Genomic DNA, 23,471 nt, shown 5'->3' on the forward strand with positions numbered 1-23,471 from the left:
AAGTCTAAAGTAATTTACACCAGGCATTAAAGTGTTTTGCATGAGAATATAGTATGATGCAGACAACCCAAGAATTATGTGTTTCATTAAAAGGTTTGCAACTCAGTGTGCTGTGATATAACTATAGCAGTTTTTCTGTCTGGGTGATGGTTTTTTATTTTAAACACTGCCTTACAAATCGAGGAATGCAAATGCATCAGGAACACTCAGCCTCTGGGTTTTAACTTATTGTCACCTCTTACTAATCACTTCCTTTTGTACTTTACCTGCTTGTGCCAAGGTGAAAGGTGAACAGTTATACTGCCAATGCCCCTCAACCCCATGTATCCTGAGCCCAGCTATAAAGTAAACTGTCATTTCTTTCTTCATTATTCAAAGTTAGCATTTGCCAGTTCAAAGCCCATTTGAGATTATGCATTAAGAATGATATACATTAAGGTAGGGATTAAAGGAAAATCAGTTACATGAAAGAAAGGTGTTTTGCCACAAATCTTGTGTGTGTATGTCAAGAAGTATATTCATTGCCTAATTTAAAAAGAAACCAGGACAACCCTCCGAGATATATACCTGTGTCTGGCCAGTCTTTTTATAAGGATACTTTTTGTTTGAAGTTGGACTGGGAAGTGAGAGGAAAAACATTTCTCCCTGGCTACTATATGCAGTTTATTGAAAAACAATATATAGGTGTAATTCTGATTTTAGGCACTCATGAAGAGTAAAATCAAAAGTTGATTCATCCTGAACATGCTTAGACAGAGTAAAGAAACTGGACTGGAAGTAAGGCTGACATATTTATGTTTGCTACAAGGAGAGATCAGATGCACGTTCAAATTCCCTTCTAACACAATAATTCCATAATTTTATTGATTATTGCCTAATTATACTCATGATCTTGCTGGCCTGTTTCGAGGGACCATTTGCTGATTTGGTACAAATCTTGGTAATGCCCAATGTGAATCAAAGAACCTACAATGGGCCAGGCACTGAACTAGGTAATTTTCATGAATCATCCCATTTAATCGTAAAATCAGTTCCAAAATTTACAAATTATGAGTTTCTACTGTGTATCATTCTCTTTGTCATGATTTACCACATAAATTAGACTATGGTTTAAATTAGGTAAATAAGAGCTCAGATCTGATGCAATTCTGAATATGAAACTACTTATGATTATATTGTATACAATGCCTAGAATTCTGTGAGCTCACACATAGAAAACAACAAAAAATATTAATGGCTGTATTGTTGCGGGACCGGTTTGCGACAGGCCCAGAGCATGTCATGTATAAATCAAAGGTATGAATATGAATTTACCAAGATTCTGGTTCTCTGGAGATTGTGGCTCCAGAGACTAAGTGTCTTCTGGTCTCTGTGATGGTCCTAATGCCACCCAGGCTCCTGGCAGTATGTCTACCATTTGGGACCAGCTTGATAAATGTGTGCAGGACGAACTTAGGCACACTAACCTCTTTTTTCAGGCCTCCCCTAAAGCACCCCTGAACCCCCTCGTTTCCAAACATTATAGTGGGAAGGTCAGAGGGGAAAGGCCTTTCCATATGTTTCTGGCATCCTCTCTGATCAAGGTTTGATAAGCAAGAGTGTTATCTGACGCCTCCAGAGCAGATGCTCGCAACCGATTTCTGCTTTTAACTCAAAGTCAGGTTTCGCTAAAGGACTTTTGGGGTCCAGGTAGGGGCTGTGTGACCTATAGACTTTGAGCAGAAGCTCTCTCCTATAACTCAGGGAAGGTGCCAAATAGTTCCATGGTTAAAAACTAGTGAAAAAATACCTTGGCCTCATATATAAGCACCCAGCTTCACCACTTCATCATTTCCATCTGGCTTTGCTTTTGTACAACAAAAATATCAAAGTGGAGTTGGCAGGCTCATCCCCAAAATATGCTTTCATTGTCTATATTAGTTCATCTCTATCCAGTCAATAAAGATTTTTTTTTTTTTTTTTTTGCGTAAGAATATCACTGTATTTATTTTCCAACAGGTAATTTTTCTACGGCTTCAACATTTTCTTTCCAATGTTAAAAGAAAAAGTCCCAAAGTTTAGAACTGGATCACTTGGTCCTTTCTCTTCTTATCTCCTCCCAGTTCAAAATGCTTGCATCTCTTAATGGCCAGCATCCTCTTGGACCTGCAGTTAGGCTCAACACATTCCAGCCGGAGCACAATCTTCTTTGTGGTCTTGGCCTTCTTCCGGAAAATTGGCTTTGTCTGCCCACCATAGCCACTCTGCTTCCGATCATAGCGCCTCTTTCCCTGGGCATACAAGGGATCCTTGCCCTTCTTATACTGTGTCACTTTGTGAGGCTGATGCTTGCCACACTTCTTACAGAAGGTTCTTCGGGTTTTAGGTACGTTGACCATCTTTGCAGAAGAGCTGGTCTGTCTGTGTGATGAAAACCAGAAACAGCGTCCAAGACACTTGCCTCGCACAGCTCTCGCCTCGCGAGAAAGGGCAATAAAGAATATTTTATTGTGGATAATGTACTTGTTTCATGGAAAGAACTAACTTAACAACTGTACCTAGCTCTGAATAAATCCAATGGGTTTAATAATCAAGGAGAAACCAAATACTTATTAAGTCCCTTAATTTAGACTGGTTGTTTTATTTAATACAACCCTGTTTCCAGCTATCTGTTTTACTCGTGAAGAAACTGAGGCTCAGAAAATTGAACAATGAGCTCATGATAACAGGGTGAATTAGTGGAGCTAGTGACTAAGTTAGGAATTGCACTTCAGTTCTTTTGAGAAGGGAGCCTGAGCTTTTTCTACTAGACTTAAAGACCTTCATCAGCTCAATAGACACAGAATCACTGAATCAGAATTCTGCCTATGTATCCTGACATGGTGCAGGTTACTCAGGGCCGCCCTCTGTTCCAAGGAGGACACAGGAGGCACACCTTCCTCAGAACTGATATCCGCCTTCGTGTAATGCACACTGGGAAGCGGCCGCTGGGTATGCTAGAGGTGTTGCGAAGGACTGGGGGAGGCATCACGGGCCACCTTAGCACCCTGAGGAGCCCAGATGGCTGTTGTCAGTCATGTTTCCAACCAAAACAATGTCAGGTGGCCTTTGAGGCTCTGGATAGAGATGACTTTGTCAACCCAACTGAGAGCACAGTGGGCTGAGCAGCATTTTGCAGCAGCAGCACCAGCCTGCAATCAAGGATTCCCATTTTTATCAATGAATTCTTCCTTAATCACCTAAAAAGTATACAAAATTATAGATCTAAATCATGGGGCTGGATATGATTTTAAGGTCATCTATCATATATACTACTATCTTTACATGAAGATAAGTGTCTATATCATTTAAATGAGCTTGCTTGCACGTGTTTGTTAAGCAGTCCACTCTCTTCTTTGTGGAACGAAGTTAATGGGTGAAATGAAAAGTATCAGCATGCTTCTCTATTCTGCTGGCATAAATGTTTAATCAGCTTGGCTGAGGAGGTGAGTGCCTATTTCCCTGATTGATTTAAAATACCATGAGGTTAATGTATACAAAGCTGAACTACTGCATTTGATTGGGGGAAGAGTGCTTAGTTATCACTTTTGTTAATTGTTTTCCATGGACAATCCATAAGATAGGGCAGCAGGCATGAGTTTCTTTTCAGACATAAAAGAAACAACAGCACAGAGAGGTAGAGCATCTATCTCAGAGTACACAGGAGGTGAATTCTAACACAGGTTCCAAGTTTCCAGCCAGAGCAATCTTGTTTAAATAACCAACAAAATGCCAGTGGGCAGAGACATCAATATTGTATCAGGACAAAAAGCATTCTGAGAAATCATGCCTATTCCCAGACAAATTACTGAAGTTATTGTTTGGAGCAAAACATAAAAATCTGTGCTATGCGAACCATTTCTTAGTTTTCTCTTTTAATGGCATTTTGATGAAAGTTTTTGCCTGTGAAAAATATTATTTAACTTTGGTAGCTACAGATACGTGTTTTTTCTTTTGTTGTGAACATTTCTTAAGCATCTTTCCATATGGCACCTTACTTAATTTCTACTCACAGCTTCCTCACAAGAAATGGAAAGGAAGCACAGGGGATTGAGGGTCTTGGCTGAAGCCCTTGGTCAGCAAGTGGTAGAGCAAGCATTGAGATGGCAGCTTCTAACCTAAGCCTGTGCTCATCCCAGCACTCTGCCTAGAACCTATTCAGTTCGGCTTCTTAGAGGGCTCTCTACTCACACACTTTGGAAAGTTCTTCACAGAGAACGTGAACGCTCAAACTGGACTCACAGAACTTCCTAGAAGCCCCACTCTGGCCCAAGATTGAGCCACAATGAAATGATCACTTCTGTATTGGATGATCTCACTGATCAATTTTCTTTCCATTCCCTCATTTGGCGCAGCCTTCTCCTACCTCCAGGGTCATTTGAACTCCATAACTACCACCAACAGATCTTACCACCCTGGAATCTCAGTTCTGGCCTGCTGACTTTTAAGATTCATATATTTTCTAACTTTATCCATCCTCAAAACCTTCTCTCCTCGGGATCTTGTTTTCTAATGATAAATAAGTAATGAGCCTTATAATCCAAGACTCACTGACAGTGGCATTGCAGAAATTCCCTATCCACAGGCATGACTATTAGAGTGGAAATTTCAGACACATCGACAGAGGAGTAGAGAAATCTTCAAGGAGGATTGAGGATCTTATACCCCAGCAACCACTCTGTCCTCCTGGATAGAATGCGGCTTGCCCTAGACCAACTACAAATGCGTCTCATGTCTTTATGTCAGATTCATCAAATGTTAGATCAGGAAGTCATTTGGATGATACATTTCTGGTTATAAATAACAAAAACTGACTCAAGCTAGCTTAAGGGAAAAATTAATAATCTAAATATATAGAAGTGAGAAATCAAGGAGAACCCAAGGGAAATCTGAACAAGCAGATCTCAAGAATATGATGATGAACAGGGGCCACTCTGAGGACACATGAGTAAGATTCCAAAAAACTTTCTCTTGTTAATGTGACTTGGTTCCTGTCTTATTCTGTCTGAGCTGCTTTACCAAAATGCCTTAGGCTGGGTAATTTATAAATAACATAAATTTATCTCTTGCAGTTTTGGAGGCTGGGAAGACTGAGATCAAGATGACAACAGATATGATATCCAGTGAGGGCCTATTCCTCATGGATGGCATCTTCTTGCTGTGACCTTAGATGGTGGAAGGGGCAAGCAGGCTCCCTCAAGCCTCTTTTATAAGGGCACTAATCCCACTCATGAAGGTGGAGACCTCACGGCCTAATCACCTCCTCTTAATACTATTGCATTGGGGATTTAGATTTGAGCAGTGAATTTTGGAGGGACACTTACATTCAGAGCATAGCAGTTCCCAGTACCCAGATATCATGGCTGATTCTGACCAAAGCTTTGAGAGAAAGAGCCAAACTAAGCTAGACTAAGTTAGGTGGCCACTTTGATCGAGTCAGCTCTAGCCTGTGGGACAGGATCATGAGGTTCAAACACAGTGTGGGGAAGGGGAGGGGAGAGTGTTCAGAGAAGAATGTCTGTTATGTGAGGCCATAGTGACTACCTAAGAGTTAACACTCCTCATTTTATGGAAGAGGAACCAGGGGCCCAGAAGAGTCAAGTGATTGCCTCAAGGTCAAACAGCTGCTAGTAGAAAAGCTGGACTGAAATACAGCCCCTTTCTGCTTCCTGAGACAGAGGTCTTTGATCTGTCCTTATGTTCCTATTTCTTGCATGTTTTATGACCTCAGTCTACCTTTCCTCTCACCTGCCATCCCCACTGCAGACACAGTAGTCTTCAAAAAGCCCAAATCTGACCATGACACTGCTCTGCAAATTAGCCATCTGTCACTTCTAGTCCAGATTCCTTAGCACTGTAGGCAAAGCCCTTTTAACCCTGACTCATAGAGTGTAGGAGTCTGCTAGAGCTGCCATGACAAAATACCCCCAGAACGGGTGACTTCAGTGACAGAAATGTAGTTCTCACAGTTCTGGAGGCTAAGAAGCCCAAGAGAAAGGTGCCAGTAAGATAGGTTTCATGCTGAGAGACCTCTCCTCTTGACTTGTAGGTGGCTACCATCGTGGTGTATACTCACCTGGCCTCTTCTCTCACCAGAGATCTCTGGTGTCCCTTTCTCTTCTTACAACAGTACTCTTATTGGATGAGGACCCCACTCTTACGACCTCATTTAATCTTAACTATCTCCTTAATGACCCTGTCTCCAGATATAGTCACCCTGGGAATTGGGGGTTCAACATGTGAATTGGTGAGGTGAGGGGATGCGACTTAGTCTACAACATAGAGCTTTTCCTATTCTTCAATACAGCCTCTCTCTTCCATTTCCTTTATACTTGGCTACTCAGCCAACCTCGCCCCAACCGCATAAGTCATGCTCTTTTAAGTTCCCTCTGCTTGTGCTTCAAGTCTTAACTCAATGACTGTTACGCCATGGAGCCTCATGGGTGGTCACACTCTGGTCAGATGTTCTCCATGTGCTCCTTTAGCACTGTCATGCATGTGTGTCACATGTGCGCCCTGTGCAGGGATCACATGTGTACATTACTGCATTTGCCACACTCTATTTCAATGAATTTATTTATGCATTTGTTTCTCCAATCAGAATGTGAACTCCTGGAAGGCAGAAACTTTCTCATTGGCTTTAATCTTCTCTCTCTATTGCCTACGCAGCTTTTGACACACAGCAGGTATTCGAAAGTACAGCTAGTGCTCGACTTAGGACCACGCTCAGGACCGCGGACTGGTCATAACACGATTTGGTCATAAGTTGAGTAGGCTATATGTACAGTTGAAATGGTGCACGCAGAGATGGTAGTGCTGCCAGAAGCTGGTCTGCACTGTCATATGCCCAGCTGGGCAACGTTTGCACTGCCAGATGCGGAGCAGTCTTGGCTAGCAATTGTGGTCGTAAAGTCGAATGGTCGTTAAGTTGCATAGGTCGTAAGTCGATCAATACCTGTAAGTGCTGGTTGAATAGACAGGAAGCATGTTATGGAAAGGAAAGACTGGTTACCATATCTTTTGTCTCTATTTCATCACCATTTATTTCAGGGAAACTTTTTTCATGAACAATGGAGATACATGTGTATCAGAAATTGAAGGGTAAAATGTAGAATTTAGACTACTTTTCTAAAGTGATAAGGAAAGCAGAACTTTGCTTACTAACAACGAGGGGGAGACTCACCTTGGATTACAAGATTTTTTCACAGTGGATCCCTGATGCATAAACAAGGGATGGATTCATCATATTCTTTCATGTTGTGCTCTAATATTGCTAATGGGCTATGCAGCAACTGCAGTGGGAGGCCCCATGAAACACACCAGTAGACAGATGCTAAACAAACATGATAAAATACAAGAGCAGCACACCATAAGACTCATTTTTCCATTCATTTTGACAAGGGTAATGTAGTTTTAATTACTAATGATAATACATATATTGCCTACTAGTAAATGTCTGCTGGTGAATTTTGTAAACCTTTCATCTTAGGATACCTTAGCATTCTTGAATTTGTTCATTAAATCTTTGTTGCACAATCCTGCATGTTCTGCACATGTACCCTAGAACCTAAAGTGCAATAAAATACATATATATCTATACACCTTTGCTGCAAGCCAGAAGAAAATGAGCAAGTTTGTGCACTAAAAAGGAGACATAAATAAGCTCCTATTATAACAATTTATATGGTACTTTGAAAATTAGAGAACAAAATACAGTGGCCTTTTAAAATATTTGTATTTAATTGGAATATTAGAATTTCAAAATTAATAAATTGAATGAAGGCCATATTCAATTCTGTCTCAAAATGATTGAATAATTGATTAAAACCTAGTTTCATTTTCAAGGTCAAAGAAGTATATAAATTGTGTTTGTTGGACAAGCTGGAAGAAATAGACAATTGCTTAATTTTGGTTGTGTTTACAGTTTGTGCACTCTATGCTCCTATTGATGTATGTTTGTTATCATAACAAATCATGCACAATTATCAATAAAAATTCAAAGAATGCAGCTAAGGTGTGAAATTATACAAATCATTCCACTGCAAAGAAAAGGCCCTAGAGGTGAACAGTATATTGAATTTTTCAAAGGAAAATTATGTGTTTGTGAGTGTGTGTCATTTGAAGAAATGATTGTCATGGGAAATTAAATCCCACCTTGAAAGAAATGAGTAAAAATGAGAAATGGTATGAGAAAAATCACCATACATTCTCTCTTTATAAAGGAATTTTACTTTTTGACAAATGAAATTTTCTCTAAGCTTCTAATCATACATGTCAACTACAGACATATGTTCATATATGGATGATATAAATACACAGTTTTGCTACATTATATTCTTTGAGCTTAATTCAGATTTATTTCAAAGGAAAATAAAGAAGTCAGGCATCATTTAATTCAGTATTTTTCTAAGCATTGTCCATGGACTGCCTATATCAGAATCCTGGCATGCTGGTTGAAAATAAAGCTTTCTGGGTTTTAACCAAGACCTGAAGCAGAATCTCAGAGGTAAACCTTCTGATGAAGCAAGTTAGGAAAACACTTGTCTGACTAATTCAGGCAAGACTTATTTCCAAACCATCCAGTTGGTGTTAATGCATCAGTACAGCAAAGCAGAGTGAAGCATCAGTACAGTTCTGTTGTGGCCTCTGCATTCAATGATGGTGGGAAAGCTTTAGTGCTTTAGAGAAAAACTTCAATTACAGAATGGTTTTCAGAGAAATAGTGTTAATTATTTTTAATTGCAGCATATATTAGAAATGAAGACATAAATGAGTGCTAATAGATTAAATAAGGACCATTTAATATGTAGGCATCTCCTACATATTAATGCCTCCTAAACATAAAAGTCTTCTAACATGCAAGGCACAGTGGTAAAAGCGTCACGAAGAAATTCACAATTTCTGAGTCTTTGAAAATGTTATATTGTTTTTAGACTACATTCTCTGTACTTGAGAGGAAGCCTCAGGAATTGGAAAATGCAAAATAATTTCAAGCTTTTTACTAAATTAGCATTACATAGAAATTGTCTGAGTTACAGGAAGAGTTCAGATTAATGGAGAATGAGTTAACAATGTTTAATTGAAAGAGTTTCACAGAGTATTTTGATCATGGATGCATGGAACATCTTGGTAACAAGTAACAAAAATGATAAAACCCATCATTTCACCTCTGGTGGACTGACAAGGAATACAAATGTCAATTTCAACATAAATATAAATTTAATATGATATGCTTTACTCTAACATTCTTCAGTGCTGAACTTGGCTTCCTTGATTTTAAGATTTTTAAGTAATGTACTTGACCTCTCAAAATTGATCCTGGATCACTGAAAGGGACTCAGATCTGTCTCTGGGCGAAACCTTGGCAAAGCTGTGAAATGGGTAAAATTTGCCTTCTTGCCACTATGAATCTGCTCCTTCTTCTGTTGTGGCCTCTGCTTTTGCGGCAGGTCATATACAGGGCAGGGCTATGCTGAAGGGCACATTACTTGCAATCAGAAAGGTTTTGTTTGAACCATGGCCTTGCCACTTACTAGTCGTGTGGCCATGCACAAAACCTCTCTAGGCCTCACTTTCTTTTTCTATGTTACCTGCCATCCCGGACTACGTGGAATGGAGAGTGTTTCATATGTAACAGAGCACTTGGTGTAGGTATACAGTGAGCGTCCACTTGTGGCTCTATTTGTCTTCCATTCCTACCCTCATTCCCTAGTATTCTCTAAGCAAACCTAGCTTTAAAAGATCCCTACTGCTGCATGCTAACTGGACTTTACCAAGGCTTCATGCAGAGCTTCTCTACCTACCTTATCTGCAGTTAAGTTGTTAGGATTGAAAATTGGATCCATGTATTCTGCTTTCCATAGTATTTGCATTTAAAGGGAGCATTAGACAGGACTCGTTTGACTGCAAGTGGCAACAACCTAACTTTAGTTCTCTGAGCTCCCTAAGGAAAGGAAGGTTTATTGGCTCCTATCATCAAGGAGGGTAGGGAAATAGCTGGATATAACTGTATCTTATCTCAATCCCTCTTCCCATTGGTTTCCCATTCCCACATTGCCTATAGACTTCTTCACTGTGCAAAAGACATGGCCACAGAGCCTTCTATCCTCATTGAGGCTCATATCTTCATTATTAAAGAGGAAAGGGTTCTCAACTCTCAATTCCAAATACAAGTCTTGCAAAAGGACTTGAAGGAATCTAGTTGGGTCTCATGTTTACCCTTAAACCAGTTATGGAGGCCACAGTCCAATGAGGGCATGATCCCTCTGACCCAGATGAAATGGTACAATCGGGCAAGAGGAGTGGCTCCCTGGAGAACAGATGCAGGGTAGCACAGATGCAGCTGTGGGGGGAAATTTTTTAAGTTAAGAAACCAGTTTATTTCTCTTTTCTAGGATGCTATGCTTAAGGTAAAGGAATGAATTGCTCATGACAATTTCAAATAGCAGCTACTAGCCTCTGGAAAATTGAGATAATTTGTGACACTGAGACCTAAAGCCCTCCAAATAAATGCTGCATTGCAACAGGACTTTCTTTTTTTTTTTTTTGGTCCCTAAATTGTCACTTAAAGAAGTAGAAATCTGAGATTTTACAGAGAGTAAAAGCTTCCTGATTCACCTTTGGAATGTACAGACTTGAATGGATGTTAGCTATATATTTTTAAAGGATTGGTGAGCTATCTGTGCCTGAGCATGAGTTCCTAAATGCCTGATGTACTACCATGGTTTTCAAAGTGGAACTCCTTGGTCAGCATTCCTGGGAACTTGTTAGAAATACAAATGCTTGGCCTTGCTCCAGACTTACTGAATCAAAAACATTAGGGATGGACCCCAGAAGTCTGTATATTAACAAGCCCTCCAGGTGAATGGGATGCACCAGTGCTAAAGTCTGGGAACCACTGGGGTAGGGTATGCTGTGGTAGTGGGTCCAGATTCCCCACCAAGGACTGTAGTACTCATTCCTCCAGACTCTAGGAGTATTAGTAGCTGCCAGCTGTCAGCTGAGTTCCTCACCCAGCATTGCCTTCAGCTGAAGAGAGCTACCTCATCCAAGGCCATGTCTCCTCTCTGGGGTAGCATATCAAGATTGGCCTATGGAGATAAGGACAGAGATCCAAAGGTTTGAGCCTCTTTCCTTAATGTAGGACAACTCTGAAGGGCCATCCCAGTCCAGGGATCGACTGAGGCCTTTGTTTGTGACTGCATCACAGTTCAACTTCTTCCTCTGTCCAGTCCTGCTGCCCTTGCTCCTTTACAGGTATTGCTCCAAGGGCACACCCCAACTCACGTCCTAAGGAAAATTTCACCGTCTCTCAGTCTGCTTCCAGGAGAACCAACCTGGCCCTTCTTGGTAAGAGTTAGGACTATGTACTTTGCTCTAGAAAAGAGAGGGCCCTATAGTGACTGCTCTGGAATGGCCCAAGGCAATAAGACACTACCACCTCCCTGCTGTTTCTGTTCCCCTCTTTGAGGCCCACTGATAAAACTTCAGTTTCCAGAGGACCCTATTGGGAATACTTTGTCCACACCCCTCCACTGGCAAATTCTGGGCTAATCCCTGCTTTTAGACTGGTGGGAAATGGTAAACTATGACCCTTAACTCCTCTCTTCGGACTTTCCTGTTCTTCCCCACGAGGTTTTCAGAAAATATGAAGCATCAAAAAGGTTTTATTGTATTTTTCCCACTTACCATGTTATATCCCTGTGTAAAGGCAAACTCATTTAGAGGAAAATGATTTTTTCTCTCTTTTTCTTTTATTATAAAATACTGTATGTTAAATTCAAAAACTCAACATGATGTTTACAACATGTTCCTAAAATTAAAGAACAGGTTGCAAAAACATTTGTATGCCACAACTCTATATTTGAAAGAAGCACGTTACACAATGCATTCCATATTAAGTACATAATGTGCAAAGTATTATGTGTTGTAAAGGCATTTAAGACGTTAATAAAACTTCTGTGGAGATTAAAATCATAGGCTGCTTTTGTATATTTTCTGTTTCCTCATGATTATTAAAAATCAGGCCTGGCACGGTGACTCATGCCTATAATCCCAGCACTTTGGGAGGCTGAGGCGGGTGGATCACGAGGTCAAGAGCTCAAGCCCATCCTGGTAATCATGGTAAAACCCCGTCTCTACTAAAAACACAAAAATTATCTAGTCATGGTGGCACGCACCTGTAGTCCCAGCTACTCGGGAGGCTGAGGCAGGAGAATTGCTTGAACCCAGGAGGTGGAGGGTTCAGTGAGCCAAGATCTCACCATTGCACTCCAGCCTGGGTAACAAGAGCAAAACTCCAACTCAAAGAAAAAAAAAATCAATCAGAGCTTTTTTCCTGAGGATATGTGCTCAGGATGGGCATGTGTCCTCTTTTGCTGCCCAGAGCAGCCCTCACTTACTCCTGCTATCCTGACATAATTATTAACACCGTTCCCTTTCACACTCAAAACTGTCCCACATTGGATGGTAAATTTTACGCTCATCCTACTTATGCAACCCAAACTACTAGTTAATAGTGTGCTCTGCTCACCCGTTTGTAGGAAAATCACATACAAGAATCTCAAAAAGAGATAGCACCTTGCAAATCCTTTTGCCTGCCTGCTCTCACATACTCCCCTTCTCATCCACGCAATGAAGCTTAACTATTTTTTACTCAGAGGCAGTATACTGTTATTCCACACCAGGGTTTCGAGAGGCGCTGTCCAGCAGATGGACACTGGTGCCAGTCAAGTGAGAGCTTCTACTTAGGGTCCAGGCACTTATCTTCTCCTTTGTGCCAATGACGGAATGCAGAGGCCATTCCAAGGGTCCAGTTCTCTCTCATTCAATTTAGCCAAAGTTAAATTATTTCTGCCTGAGGGCAGACACAACACTTCTAAGGGCTTTCAGCAAAGCGACTTAGATTGGCATGGGGTGGGGGCTACATTCTGACTGTAGTTCCTCTGCTCTCAAGAAACAAGTGGCTTATGCTGACCAAAAATATCCCAATCTCACTGAAACAGTGAGGGGAGACTTAACATATTCTTTATATTTGCTTCAACTAATCACCAAGTAAACAAATAAAATAAGTAGCTTATAAACACTAATTTCATCTAGTCCTCACAATAGCCCTACTAGATGCTATTGAATGTAATTACTCAGCATTTTCATCTTTATAATTAATATTAACAATAGCTCCCCCTTCTTAGTGTGCACCATGTACCAGGCACTGTGTAAGAGACCTATCGTCATCTTTCACCTCACCACACTACTTGAATACAGGTTTATTCATTGTTTGTTATCTCCCATGGCCACTATAAGCTTCGTAAGGACAGACTTTGTCTTGTTCACAATTGTATGCCTGCATTCATAATTATGTTTGGCACAGAGAAGGTTCTCAGTAAATGCTTGTTGAATGACTAAATCAATTACTGAATAAATGAGTAAGCCCACAAGAAGGTGTTCTTATCTGCATTTTGCAGATGAGAAAACCAAGTCTTACAAAGGGTAAGGAATTCGCAAAGATTTCATAGATCGCAAACTGGGGACTGTCAGGTTCCAAAGTCTTGAACAGGATGACACCCCCCCACCCCCACCTTCCTGATGAGAAAACCATGGCTCAGGGAGTTAAATAACCTGCTCAGTACTTGCTAAGTATTACGTTATTAGAACTCAGATCCAGAAACCCTGATACTAACCAGCACTATTTTCTCTTCATCATATTGATAGATGGCAGAGTCATTCACCATGTGCCTGGCATGTACAACCATGCACATTATCGTTCGATGGGGGACAAAGGTAGGTGGTTCCCCCAAGCAAACACAAGTCCTCCGGTAGGAGGGTGTCATCATTCCCTGACTTAATCCTGGGCATTAGTGTTTAGCCAACTGTCTTAGGTCATTCTTGCAGTGCTATAAAAAATACCTCAGCCTGGGTAATTTAAAAAGAAAAGAGGTTTAATTGGCTTATAGTTCTGTACAAGCATGACACCTGCAACTGCTTAGCTTCTGGGGAGGCCTCAGGGAGCTTTTACTCACAGCAAAATGTGAAGCAGAAGCAGGCGTGTCACGTGGTGACAGCAGGAGCAAAAGTGCAGGAGCAAAAGGGAGGGACCGTACTGAAACAACCAGATCCCATGGGAAATGACTCACTGTCATGAGGACAGCCCCAATAGGATGGCACTAAACCATAATGAGAAATCCACCCCCATGATCCAATCACCTCCTGCCATGCCCCACCTCCAGCATTGAGAATTACCTTTTAACATGAGATTTGGGGGGACAAATATCCAACTACAGCACTCAGAGTGTGAATGAAATAGGGACCATAATGTATTATCTCAGCTTGGATAAAGCTTACTGCTCTAGCAAACCATAAAACTTCAGTGGCTTATCACAAAATATTTTACTTTCTAATCATGTAACAGTAAAAGATAGGTGTCATGGTGAGTGGCCAGCTTTCTTCCAGGTGGAAACTAAGAGATCTAGTCTCCTTCCACATTGTGGTCCCCTGGCATCCTTAAGAGTCCTCTGTTGACAGCACAGAAGGGGAAAGAGAGGGCGTGAAGAAAGGTTCTTAAATAGCTCGGTCAAGGCTGGATACACCTTACTGCCCATAGACCAATGTTAAGAAGTAGTCCATGGATCTACCAAGATGCATGCGGGACTGGGAAACACAATCTCTGGGGCATCCACTTCACAGAGTCCTATAGGAGGGGCACAAATTTTTGGTGGGCAGCCATCATCACAGTCATTATGAGAACAGACTGGGCCAGAAAAAGATGGGAGATAGGAATCTGGGCTGCCACCCAGAGAAGAATGCATTTGAAAAGGAAGCAGTAGGGAGAGGGCAGCAAATGCCAACTTTGGCAACCTGTGGGAGTTTTGTAGACTTTTCCTCTTCAGAGGTAATGGAGGTGGAGCAAATCTGTCTTTGCTGCCCATTTGGTGCACACTTAGAGAAAAGCATGGAACCTCTCATCCTAAGTAACGTCATGCCACCACACTCAGCAGTACTACCCAACAGGTTTCTAATTTCCATTCATGCCCATCTCTGCTTTCTCTATCCGAGCTGTAAATTATGAATCTCGCAAAATTGGACAATATCATAAAAGCTACAAGATGTATCGAGTGCCATAGCTTTCAGTTACCTTAGTTCATTAAACAGAAAAATAGGTGCACTTTTTTTTCTTTATGGGAAAGGAGTATCAGGTTATGTCACATAATATTTCCAAATAGCATTTGTCTTTGTCAGCCAAGTAGTGAATAACAAGGAAACACTGAATACTCTTTTTAAGAAATGATTTGAAATTAATTTCAATCCATTCTGATGGTTCAGTAAAAAGAGAAATATAGACTTCAGGATGTTTCTTAATGTAGATTGCTATAGCAATTTAAAAACAACAAATAATAATAAGGCAATGATTCTATCATGCTGCCAGTGTGCTTGACAGTGAATAGTATATTTTTTTAAAATAAATTTGCACCACAATATTACCAATGGCTAGACTCTAGGTATTGCTTTCAGATTAGAGTCATAGGATCATATTCATGTGTTTTAGAAAGTATTTACTGTGACAAAGATAAGAATATTACAAATATAATTATTCACAGCCTTTCTCCCTCTCCTGCCTTCTAAAGAGGATCATTTTGTATGAGGAGTAATGGATAGGGTGGAATAATAGGAAGAGACACAGAGTTGGAGAAGCTCATAGACCTACTGGACCTACACACAAGTAGACACAAAGCTGCCTGGGAAAAGTCAAAAGGTCTGAGAGGTGGGAAGAAGAAGAGAGGGTCTTGGCCAGAGAGGAAAGAATTGAGAACTTTCTGGAAGCTGAAATGAGTAGCTACTATGAGGAGGGGACTGTGGGAAGAGATTTCTAGTAAAGAGAAACATTCAGAAGTCTCACTGTGTGCTATGAACCGTCAGCCACCATGGCTGTCATTGTGGGAGAGGACTTCTCCTGAACTCTCTGAACTCTCCTGAACAGCAGGCGTTTGCTGCTGGGAGTGATGCTGAGATGGTCATAGTAACAGCCAATGCCTACCTAAGCTAACTTCCTATGTGCCAAATAGCAAGCAAAGCTCATGACCTACATGAACTCTTTTAATCCTTACAACTCTGTGAAACAGCATTAGAATTAACTCTCTTTTATAGATGGGAAAACGGAGGCACACAGGGCTACACAACTTTCTCAGGATACGCCAGCTTGTAAGTAGCATAGCTGAGATTCAGATCCCAGCAGTCTGGCTCCAGGGTCTATGTGCTGAATCGTGATGCTTAACCACCTCTCAGGCTGTTGAAAAGTCAAGCTAGTTAACACGTATGTTTTATGGCATATGGGAAATTGAAGATCTGGACTAAATTCTGAGCCAACGTGCACCCTTTCACATAGTATTTCCTTAAAGAACATACTATGTAATAGTGGTTGCCAAAATATCAAGTTGTTCATGTGCTCACAATATTAACAGCTCATTATTTGATCAACTTTAGGAAATAATGCTTAGGAAATTAAGAAATAAGAAATCACTCTTTTTCCAAATCTCATTAGTCTCTGTCCTATTTTCTGTAAGTATACACTCTTTTTGCAAATCTCATTAGTCTCTGTTCTATTTTCTGTAAGTATACACATTTGGTAATAACTGAATAATATCATGAATTATCCCTGCAACATTCAGACTGTCTCTTCTCTTTAAGGGCTCCATTTTCATAGATGGTCTGGCAAAGTTCTTGACGTTAAAATCACAGACTCTTGTGCCAAATCTGGAAATTGATAATTCTGAAATTGATTCTAGAATCAAGCCATTCTCTCATAGTTCATAACAGTCATATGAAGAACGTTGACCTTTATTTGAGATTAAAGATAAACAATAAGACGTGTACTTGCAGAGCTAAATGAAGTTACTCCACTCAAAAGATAGATTCGGGTGCTTTGGGAAATGCTGATCTCATGGATGATGAACTCTGGGAGGGTAAGTTGTCTTTAGTATCGGTGTTATTATTTGCTCTATTCAAGGCTGAGTACATGACTATAGAGTGGCTCGTGTGCCTTGAATCTACTTTTTTTCCATGTCATGTATTATCACCAAGAAGTAAAGTACTGTTTTTTAGCTAGCTAAATTCCACAAGTGGTCATGACCTCCAGGATGTTTTTTCATGGACTTAGATGGGAACGAGGACTATACCTTTGTCCAGAAGTGAGAAGAGGACAGAATCCTGCCTTTCATAGGCTGAGAAACAGCAATGCCTTGTCCTGCACAAGTAGATTGGAAAACTGAGTTTCATCAAGGGGGATCCATTAGGTTAATTTCTTAGGGGTAAATGTTGCAGACAAAACCACTATGAGTGAATTTACCAGTGAGATGCTGGCTTAAGGACTGATCTTTAACCATGAGAGCAAAGAGGCCTGGATGACCAATAGCAGCAAACTAACATAATTGCAACTGGTTCAATCTTCTCTGGAGTCAGGGCTGCTGCCTCTATCTTAAGATAAATTGCATCAGTCATGTAGGTTATAGAACCCCTATCAGTATCAAAGAAAAGACATTATATTTTGACATTGTCAATTTCTGAAACTGTCACACAGCTACAGGGAAAGGCTCAGTTAATTCCAGTGTCTAAATGTTACAAAGCAGAAAACCAAGATGATAAATCCAAAATGCTGCAAATATTTAAAGTTGAAATATATCAGTTTTACAGATTTGGGGCCAAAATTTATGGTATCTTTTTTTTCTGAAGGAGGTTCACCAAAACCTCCTTCATTAAAAAGAAGATTAAAAAGTTTAGAATTGGAAAGTTTGTGATATTTGTCAAAAAGAAAGGCAGACTCTGGTCTTTTAAAAAAAATGGTTGGAGTACAACTATAATAACAACAGGTAATTTTTCATTATTTGAGCTGAGTCTCTCCTACTGACACTTTAACTTCATTTTCTGTTCTTCATTTTCTAATACAATTAGTATCTTATGTTCAAATTAGTATCTTATGTTCAAAAAGCCAGAAATAAATTTAACCTTTTGAGATGAATGAGTTATTTAAGCCTCCTGGATAGTAAGTCAGGAAGAGCCTTGGAAACACCGCTCTGGGCGTCTTTGGCAATTTTTATAAGGAGTGTTGCACATCTGTCTGTCCACACGGAGCTGCAGGTCTCACCTCTGGGTTCTCCTCACAGCGGCCTCATGCAGCTTCATTTATCTTAGGAGGGGAAGTGGTGGAGTGGAGCCTGCCTGATTCTGGACCTGCGATTCCAAGGTGGACAGAGTCCAAGATTGTCGTTCAGTCCATTAAGCAATCCCTTTTAGCTGAAGGGGTTCATCTATCAATCTCGCTCTTCAGCCAGTAATCTGCTTATTTAGAGGTTTAATTACATTTTCAGGTCACCCAAGCGCTTCTCCTAGATATTTAATAAAATGAGTCCTTATTTTATTTCTCACACGGTTTATTTTACATGGGCTAACCAATATGGGGATGGGGGGAGCAATTACTTATAAAAAGATAAACAAGTGAGATTTCTACCTTCAAAGTGTCTAGAGTTAACACAGAAATTATTTGAGTCTTGGGTACAATGACAATAACAGATAGGTCTAAAACTGTGTGTAGCAGCCACCATTCCTGAAACAGAAAATCAAATATTGATTTCCCAGTGCGTTTATGACCCATTTAACAACAGGCATTTTGGATTGGTTATTTCTTAGGGCCAGAGAGAATTTTCCAGCCAGCCTCCTTCTGAGCTCCTCTTAATTATCTTCTCTGAGAGATGGGTAAAAATTGATGCTCAGGCCTGGCCTTAAACACACACGGACATGCACACAGACACACAAAACATAAAGGAGGCTGACACAACTTGCTTCTCCTAACACTAAGTTAGCTTGGACGCGGGTATTTCGATATTTTCCACAATAACTACCAAATTGGGTTAGGGGAGGTCCATTGGATATGTCTGCTAACAAATTCTCACTAATTGACATCAAGCCAGTTAATTTCTATGTAATAAGTGTTGAGTGATTCAGGGCCGGCACCACCAGCCAGGGCTGGGGCTATTCAAAGACCTCTACCTGTTTGGCTCTCAGAACGGAACATTTAATGTTTTGCCAAATTTTCAAAAATGTTGGGAGTAAGAACAGCGTTTTTAATCTTTAGCTCTTTGGGCTACTAATTATGTAGAAAAGGGTATAAAGAGGGCTTTACAAATCATTATTTCCATTAGGAAGGTGTTAGAACCCATTCCACCAAGGGCACCCCTCCTGTTAGCACAGCTGCTATTCCCAGGGGAAGCGGCCGCTGTGGTGCCGGTTGAAGCGGGGCTTCTGTTCTGTTTCCCCAGCACTTGGAAGAAAAACAAAACACTCCTAATGAAAAACACATACGGGAAATGCTTTATTATTTCATCATCCTCACCTACTGCGCTCTGGCACAGCTCTGTGATTAGGAAGGACTTTTCCCTCTGTAAGCGGCTGAGTGAGGTGGTAGGAGGCTGATACTCTGTCATTTCCTGTCACATCGTTTTGGAGGAATTTGCTCTTATTTCCTCCCGGCCGCATCCCCCTGACACCCATCCCTGTCTCCCCAGCCTCCACATTGGCCACACGCCTACAATTCAGTTGTGTTAACTTCAAAACATGGTGTTTTAAGTTGAGGGGTGAGAATCATGGAAACTCTGGGGCACCAAACACAATCAACCTCTAACCTCCTGAAGCTGAGAAATAGGTCAGAGCCACCCAGTGGATCCTGATCTCCCGAAAAGGAGGAGGAACACAACTGCATCAAAATAGTGGGTTGTTTCGTTTTGGGGGAGTGGAAAAGGGAGCGCTGAAGTCAGGGGGAATGTTAATTCAGATTACAATCTTCACGTGTGCATATTCTTGACTTTACACCAGAAAGGAGAGTCAGATAGCAGACATTCCCCAAATCTCATTGGGCCACTAGCCAGTGAATAACCTCTTTCATTAAAAATTTCTCCGTTTCTTTACTTCACACAGGGTGAAGCCTGGATATAATATACAATGCATTTATTCACATGCTTCTCAGCAACCCCTACCACCAAATAATCCAGGCATGGTCAAGTGGGTATGGCTACCCAGGAAACCGGAGTGCATTAGCCCAGACCCAAGTGGGGCCACCAATGCCTGTCTGTAGTAATGTATCCGGAACAGTTCTTTCTCTCATTACAGTTTGGCAACAGTACCATGCCTTCTAATGGAAGATGCTTAATACATATTTGGTAAATATTCAATAAGTATCTAATTAATTGGGTTGGGACTATATGTTGGAGGGCAGAAGGCTAAGCCTCCATGCCTTAGTTTTGTGGCAATGAAAGGTGGGTGCCTTCATGCTGCGCCATTCTGTGGGGGGTCAACACCATGTACCACCATCGCTACATAAGGAGAATCCTAAAATATGGCTCTATGGGCATGCTTTCTTAATTAAATTTTTATCAAACTGGCTTATAATGGTAGCTAGTTTCTAATTTCTGTTGAACTACCTACCATCAATGGTCTGGGTAATACAGTACTATTGCTTAAATGGTTAATTCAATGCGTGGTGTCTTCTCAATGAATATATGTTGAATAGATCAATGAATAGTGTGATACTGATATAAGTACAAAGGACTTGTGTGGGGGTCTTATGGTGAGAATTGGTCTGTGTGTAGCTCCACCCATAAGCATGTTTGTCCTGCCTAAATGTAACTTCCAATGGTAATGTAGAAATAAACCATGTAAAGTAGCTCATCTAATGGAAAATTTTTGATATGAGAACAAAATGATTCTCCAAAGCAGAACTGGGTCAACATGCCTACCACGAATAGAAGGCACAAAAGTATGTTCAGCATATCTGTACTTCATTTCGAAGCATTGATGAGTATTATTCATCTCATCATAACTGATAAACACAAAAGCACTGAGAATCCTGAAGATGATAAGTGTATGATTATGATGGAAATAATAAATTTTTTTAACGTGAAAGAGCTAAAATAGTAAACGTCTCGAGAAAAAAAAACCTCATTCATCAATATGGAATGAATCATTTGACAGTAAGAATAATTTAGGACAATGAGTATTTATTTGATGTGTGAAAAGCTATGCATCTAGGCAATAGACAATTGTTGCCAGAAACTGATGAAATAGTCATTTTTGTCTGTGCTATATATTACAGTGGTTTTCAGCTCTCACTGCACATTTGAATCACCCAAGAAGCTTTTATAAAATACAGGTCTGGGGCCACATTCCAGAGCAGTTACATTAGAACTTCTTGAGCTGGGACACAGGCATCAGCAATTTTAAAGCTCCCCGTATGATTACAATGTACAATCAAATTGGGGCTCTACCAATGGTTCTTAAATTTTAGCATCAGAATCACCTGAAGGTTTTATCAAACTACAGCTTGCTGGGCTCAAACTCCAGAGCTTCTGATTTACTAGTCTTGGGGTGAGGGCCAAGAATTTTTATTTCTAACAAATTACCAGTTGATACTGATGCCGCTGTTTTCAGGGCATGCTTTTAGAACCACTGGACTAGAGGATCAGCCTTAAGATTTGCATCCTACTTTTCTGATAGTGATTCAGAAGAAATCTCAGGGTTTGTTCCTGACTTCACGGTGTTAGTGTACCTGATAAAATGTTTTTTGTTTTTTTTTTCCGCACTTACAGTTGGTTCTTCTGTTTCAAGGACCACATGAATCTACACATGGTAGAAGTAAGCACCGGGGCAGGGTATGAGACACTATGGCTACTAAATTGTTTCCCAAGATGTTTGGGTAGATCATTAAGGAATGTGACTCCCTCCACAGATTTTCAATGTAGATAGAATTGGTTTGTTTTAGAAGAAGATACCAGATAAGGCATACATCAATAAGAAGAGGGAATAGCTGGTTTTAAAGCATGGTGGAATTTTATCTTGGGATCACAAGTTCAAATCCTTCTCTCACTTGGGTTTTACCTGACAACTGAACTTATAAGCTCTCATTTGGAATTTGCATATTAGCCAGCGCCAATTTGCTATGTGTATGATACTAAAATTTTGATAAGCACTATAAATTAGAAACAATAAAATGCATTCAAAATTATGTGTGAGAAATTAAAACTTTTAATAATTTGGCTGTGAAGAGTTAAAAAGTCAGATAAAGACTGTGAGTTAATTACCATTCCAATTACCATTAATTCTTAGGTAATAACTGTTTTAAGGTGGAGTTTAGGTTTCAATTCCATTACCATTTCTCCCTGGCCATGTGCCTATTTTCTCACTGCCTCCTGGAGCAGACAGAGTCATCACATAAATGTGGCAGGATTGACCATCTCATCAGTGCTCCAGTGAGTGTGGCCACCATCTCTTTTGGTCTCATTCCACCCTTTCACTTCTGATCACCTTTGGATTCTCACAGTTCAATAGCAGTTCTGGTGTGTGTGTGTGTGTGTGTGTGTGTGTGTGTGTGTTTAGACTTATTTTTTAAGACTAGTCAACTGCAATAGTGAAAAGCGGGGAAAGGGTAGAACAAGGAGGACAATCTGTAACTTACTGTGTGAACTATCAGTTGAGACAACTCACTACATTTGGACCAGCCTAACCTCGTATTTTTTTTTTTAATGCAAGTTCTCTAAGAGTCATGCAAGCTACGTTTTGAATGCTTTCTATTAAGAAATGCAACTATGTCTTCTTGTCTCCTCTTTTAAAAAATACTTTTAGTCAATACTCAAAATAGTATAGTAGCCAGCCAGAATGAAGGGAACTGTAAGCCCATTTGTGATTTGCTGAGGTTTTTTGTGTGCCCATGGGCAGAGGTGTCTTAGTGTTAATCCAAAGCAGCTCTATCTTCTAATCTTTCCATTAAATCATGTGATACTTATTTTTTCATTTTCAGTGGTAAGTGGTACACAGGTAAAGAATCTTTTAACTCGCTCTTCAAGAACATGTAGTAGCTACAGCCTTTGGATTTATCTTATATTTCAGATGTTTGGCTTTCATGTGGGAAACCTCCCAAGTAAGCCATAAAGCATTAAAATTCAATTAAAGATAAAATAATAGGGTTGTGGCTGCTTCATAGTGAAGATTGGACCATATGCATGAGTGAGAAAGTCAGGTGAAAAATATTCATTTTTATTCCTCAATATTTTAGCAGCTCTTTAGAATATGTACTTAAATATATCTGTTCTGATTCAATAAGTCAGAATGTTTAGAAATAAAATACTGAATAATATTCCAATTAATTCAGTATTGACCAGAAATTTTAAAGGGTAGGAGGAAATATCCTTATTTAAAAAAATTTTTAAGAGAAAAAAAGCTTATACTCATTCAATTTCTCATATTAGTCAATGGATACATAAAATTGAATATATCCCTGTAAAACTGCAAAACTTGTGTTCTGATTAATCAAGGTATACTAAGTGTGGAGTTCCATTTAGTTATTTAGTTTGCTTTTCAATGTCCGTTTAACCTAATAATTATCAAACAATGACATCAGTTTTGGGAGCATAACAAAA

General features: G+C 40.1%; 1 protein-coding gene across 1 annotated transcript; it reads right to left on the reverse strand.

The window, feature by feature from the left end:
- Positions 1–1,951: 1,951 nt before the first annotated feature.
- Positions 1,952–2,457, reverse strand: LOC116560981 (60S ribosomal protein L36a-like). The gene has a single exon (XM_032292569.1). It carries the CDS (start codon positions 2,376–2,378, stop codon positions 2,058–2,060), a length of 321 nt encoding a protein of 106 aa, XP_032148460.1. The 5' UTR covers positions 2,379–2,457; the 3' UTR covers positions 1,952–2,057.
- Between the last annotated feature and the right edge of the window lie 21,014 nt (positions 2,458–23,471).

The sequence above is a fragment of the Sapajus apella genome, unplaced genomic scaffold (genome assembly GCF_009761245.1).
Source record: "Sapajus apella isolate SASKATOON/1434 unplaced genomic scaffold, GSC_monkey_1.0 scaffold28, whole genome shotgun sequence".
NCBI classification, from domain to species: Eukaryota; Metazoa; Chordata; class Mammalia; order Primates; family Cebidae; genus Sapajus; species Sapajus apella.

Excerpts from the sequence above, each read along its gene's own strand:
- LOC116560981 (XM_032292569.1), bottom strand. The coding sequence starts at position 2,378 with ATGGTCAACGTACCTAAAACCCGAAGAACCTTCTGTAAGAAGTGTGGC.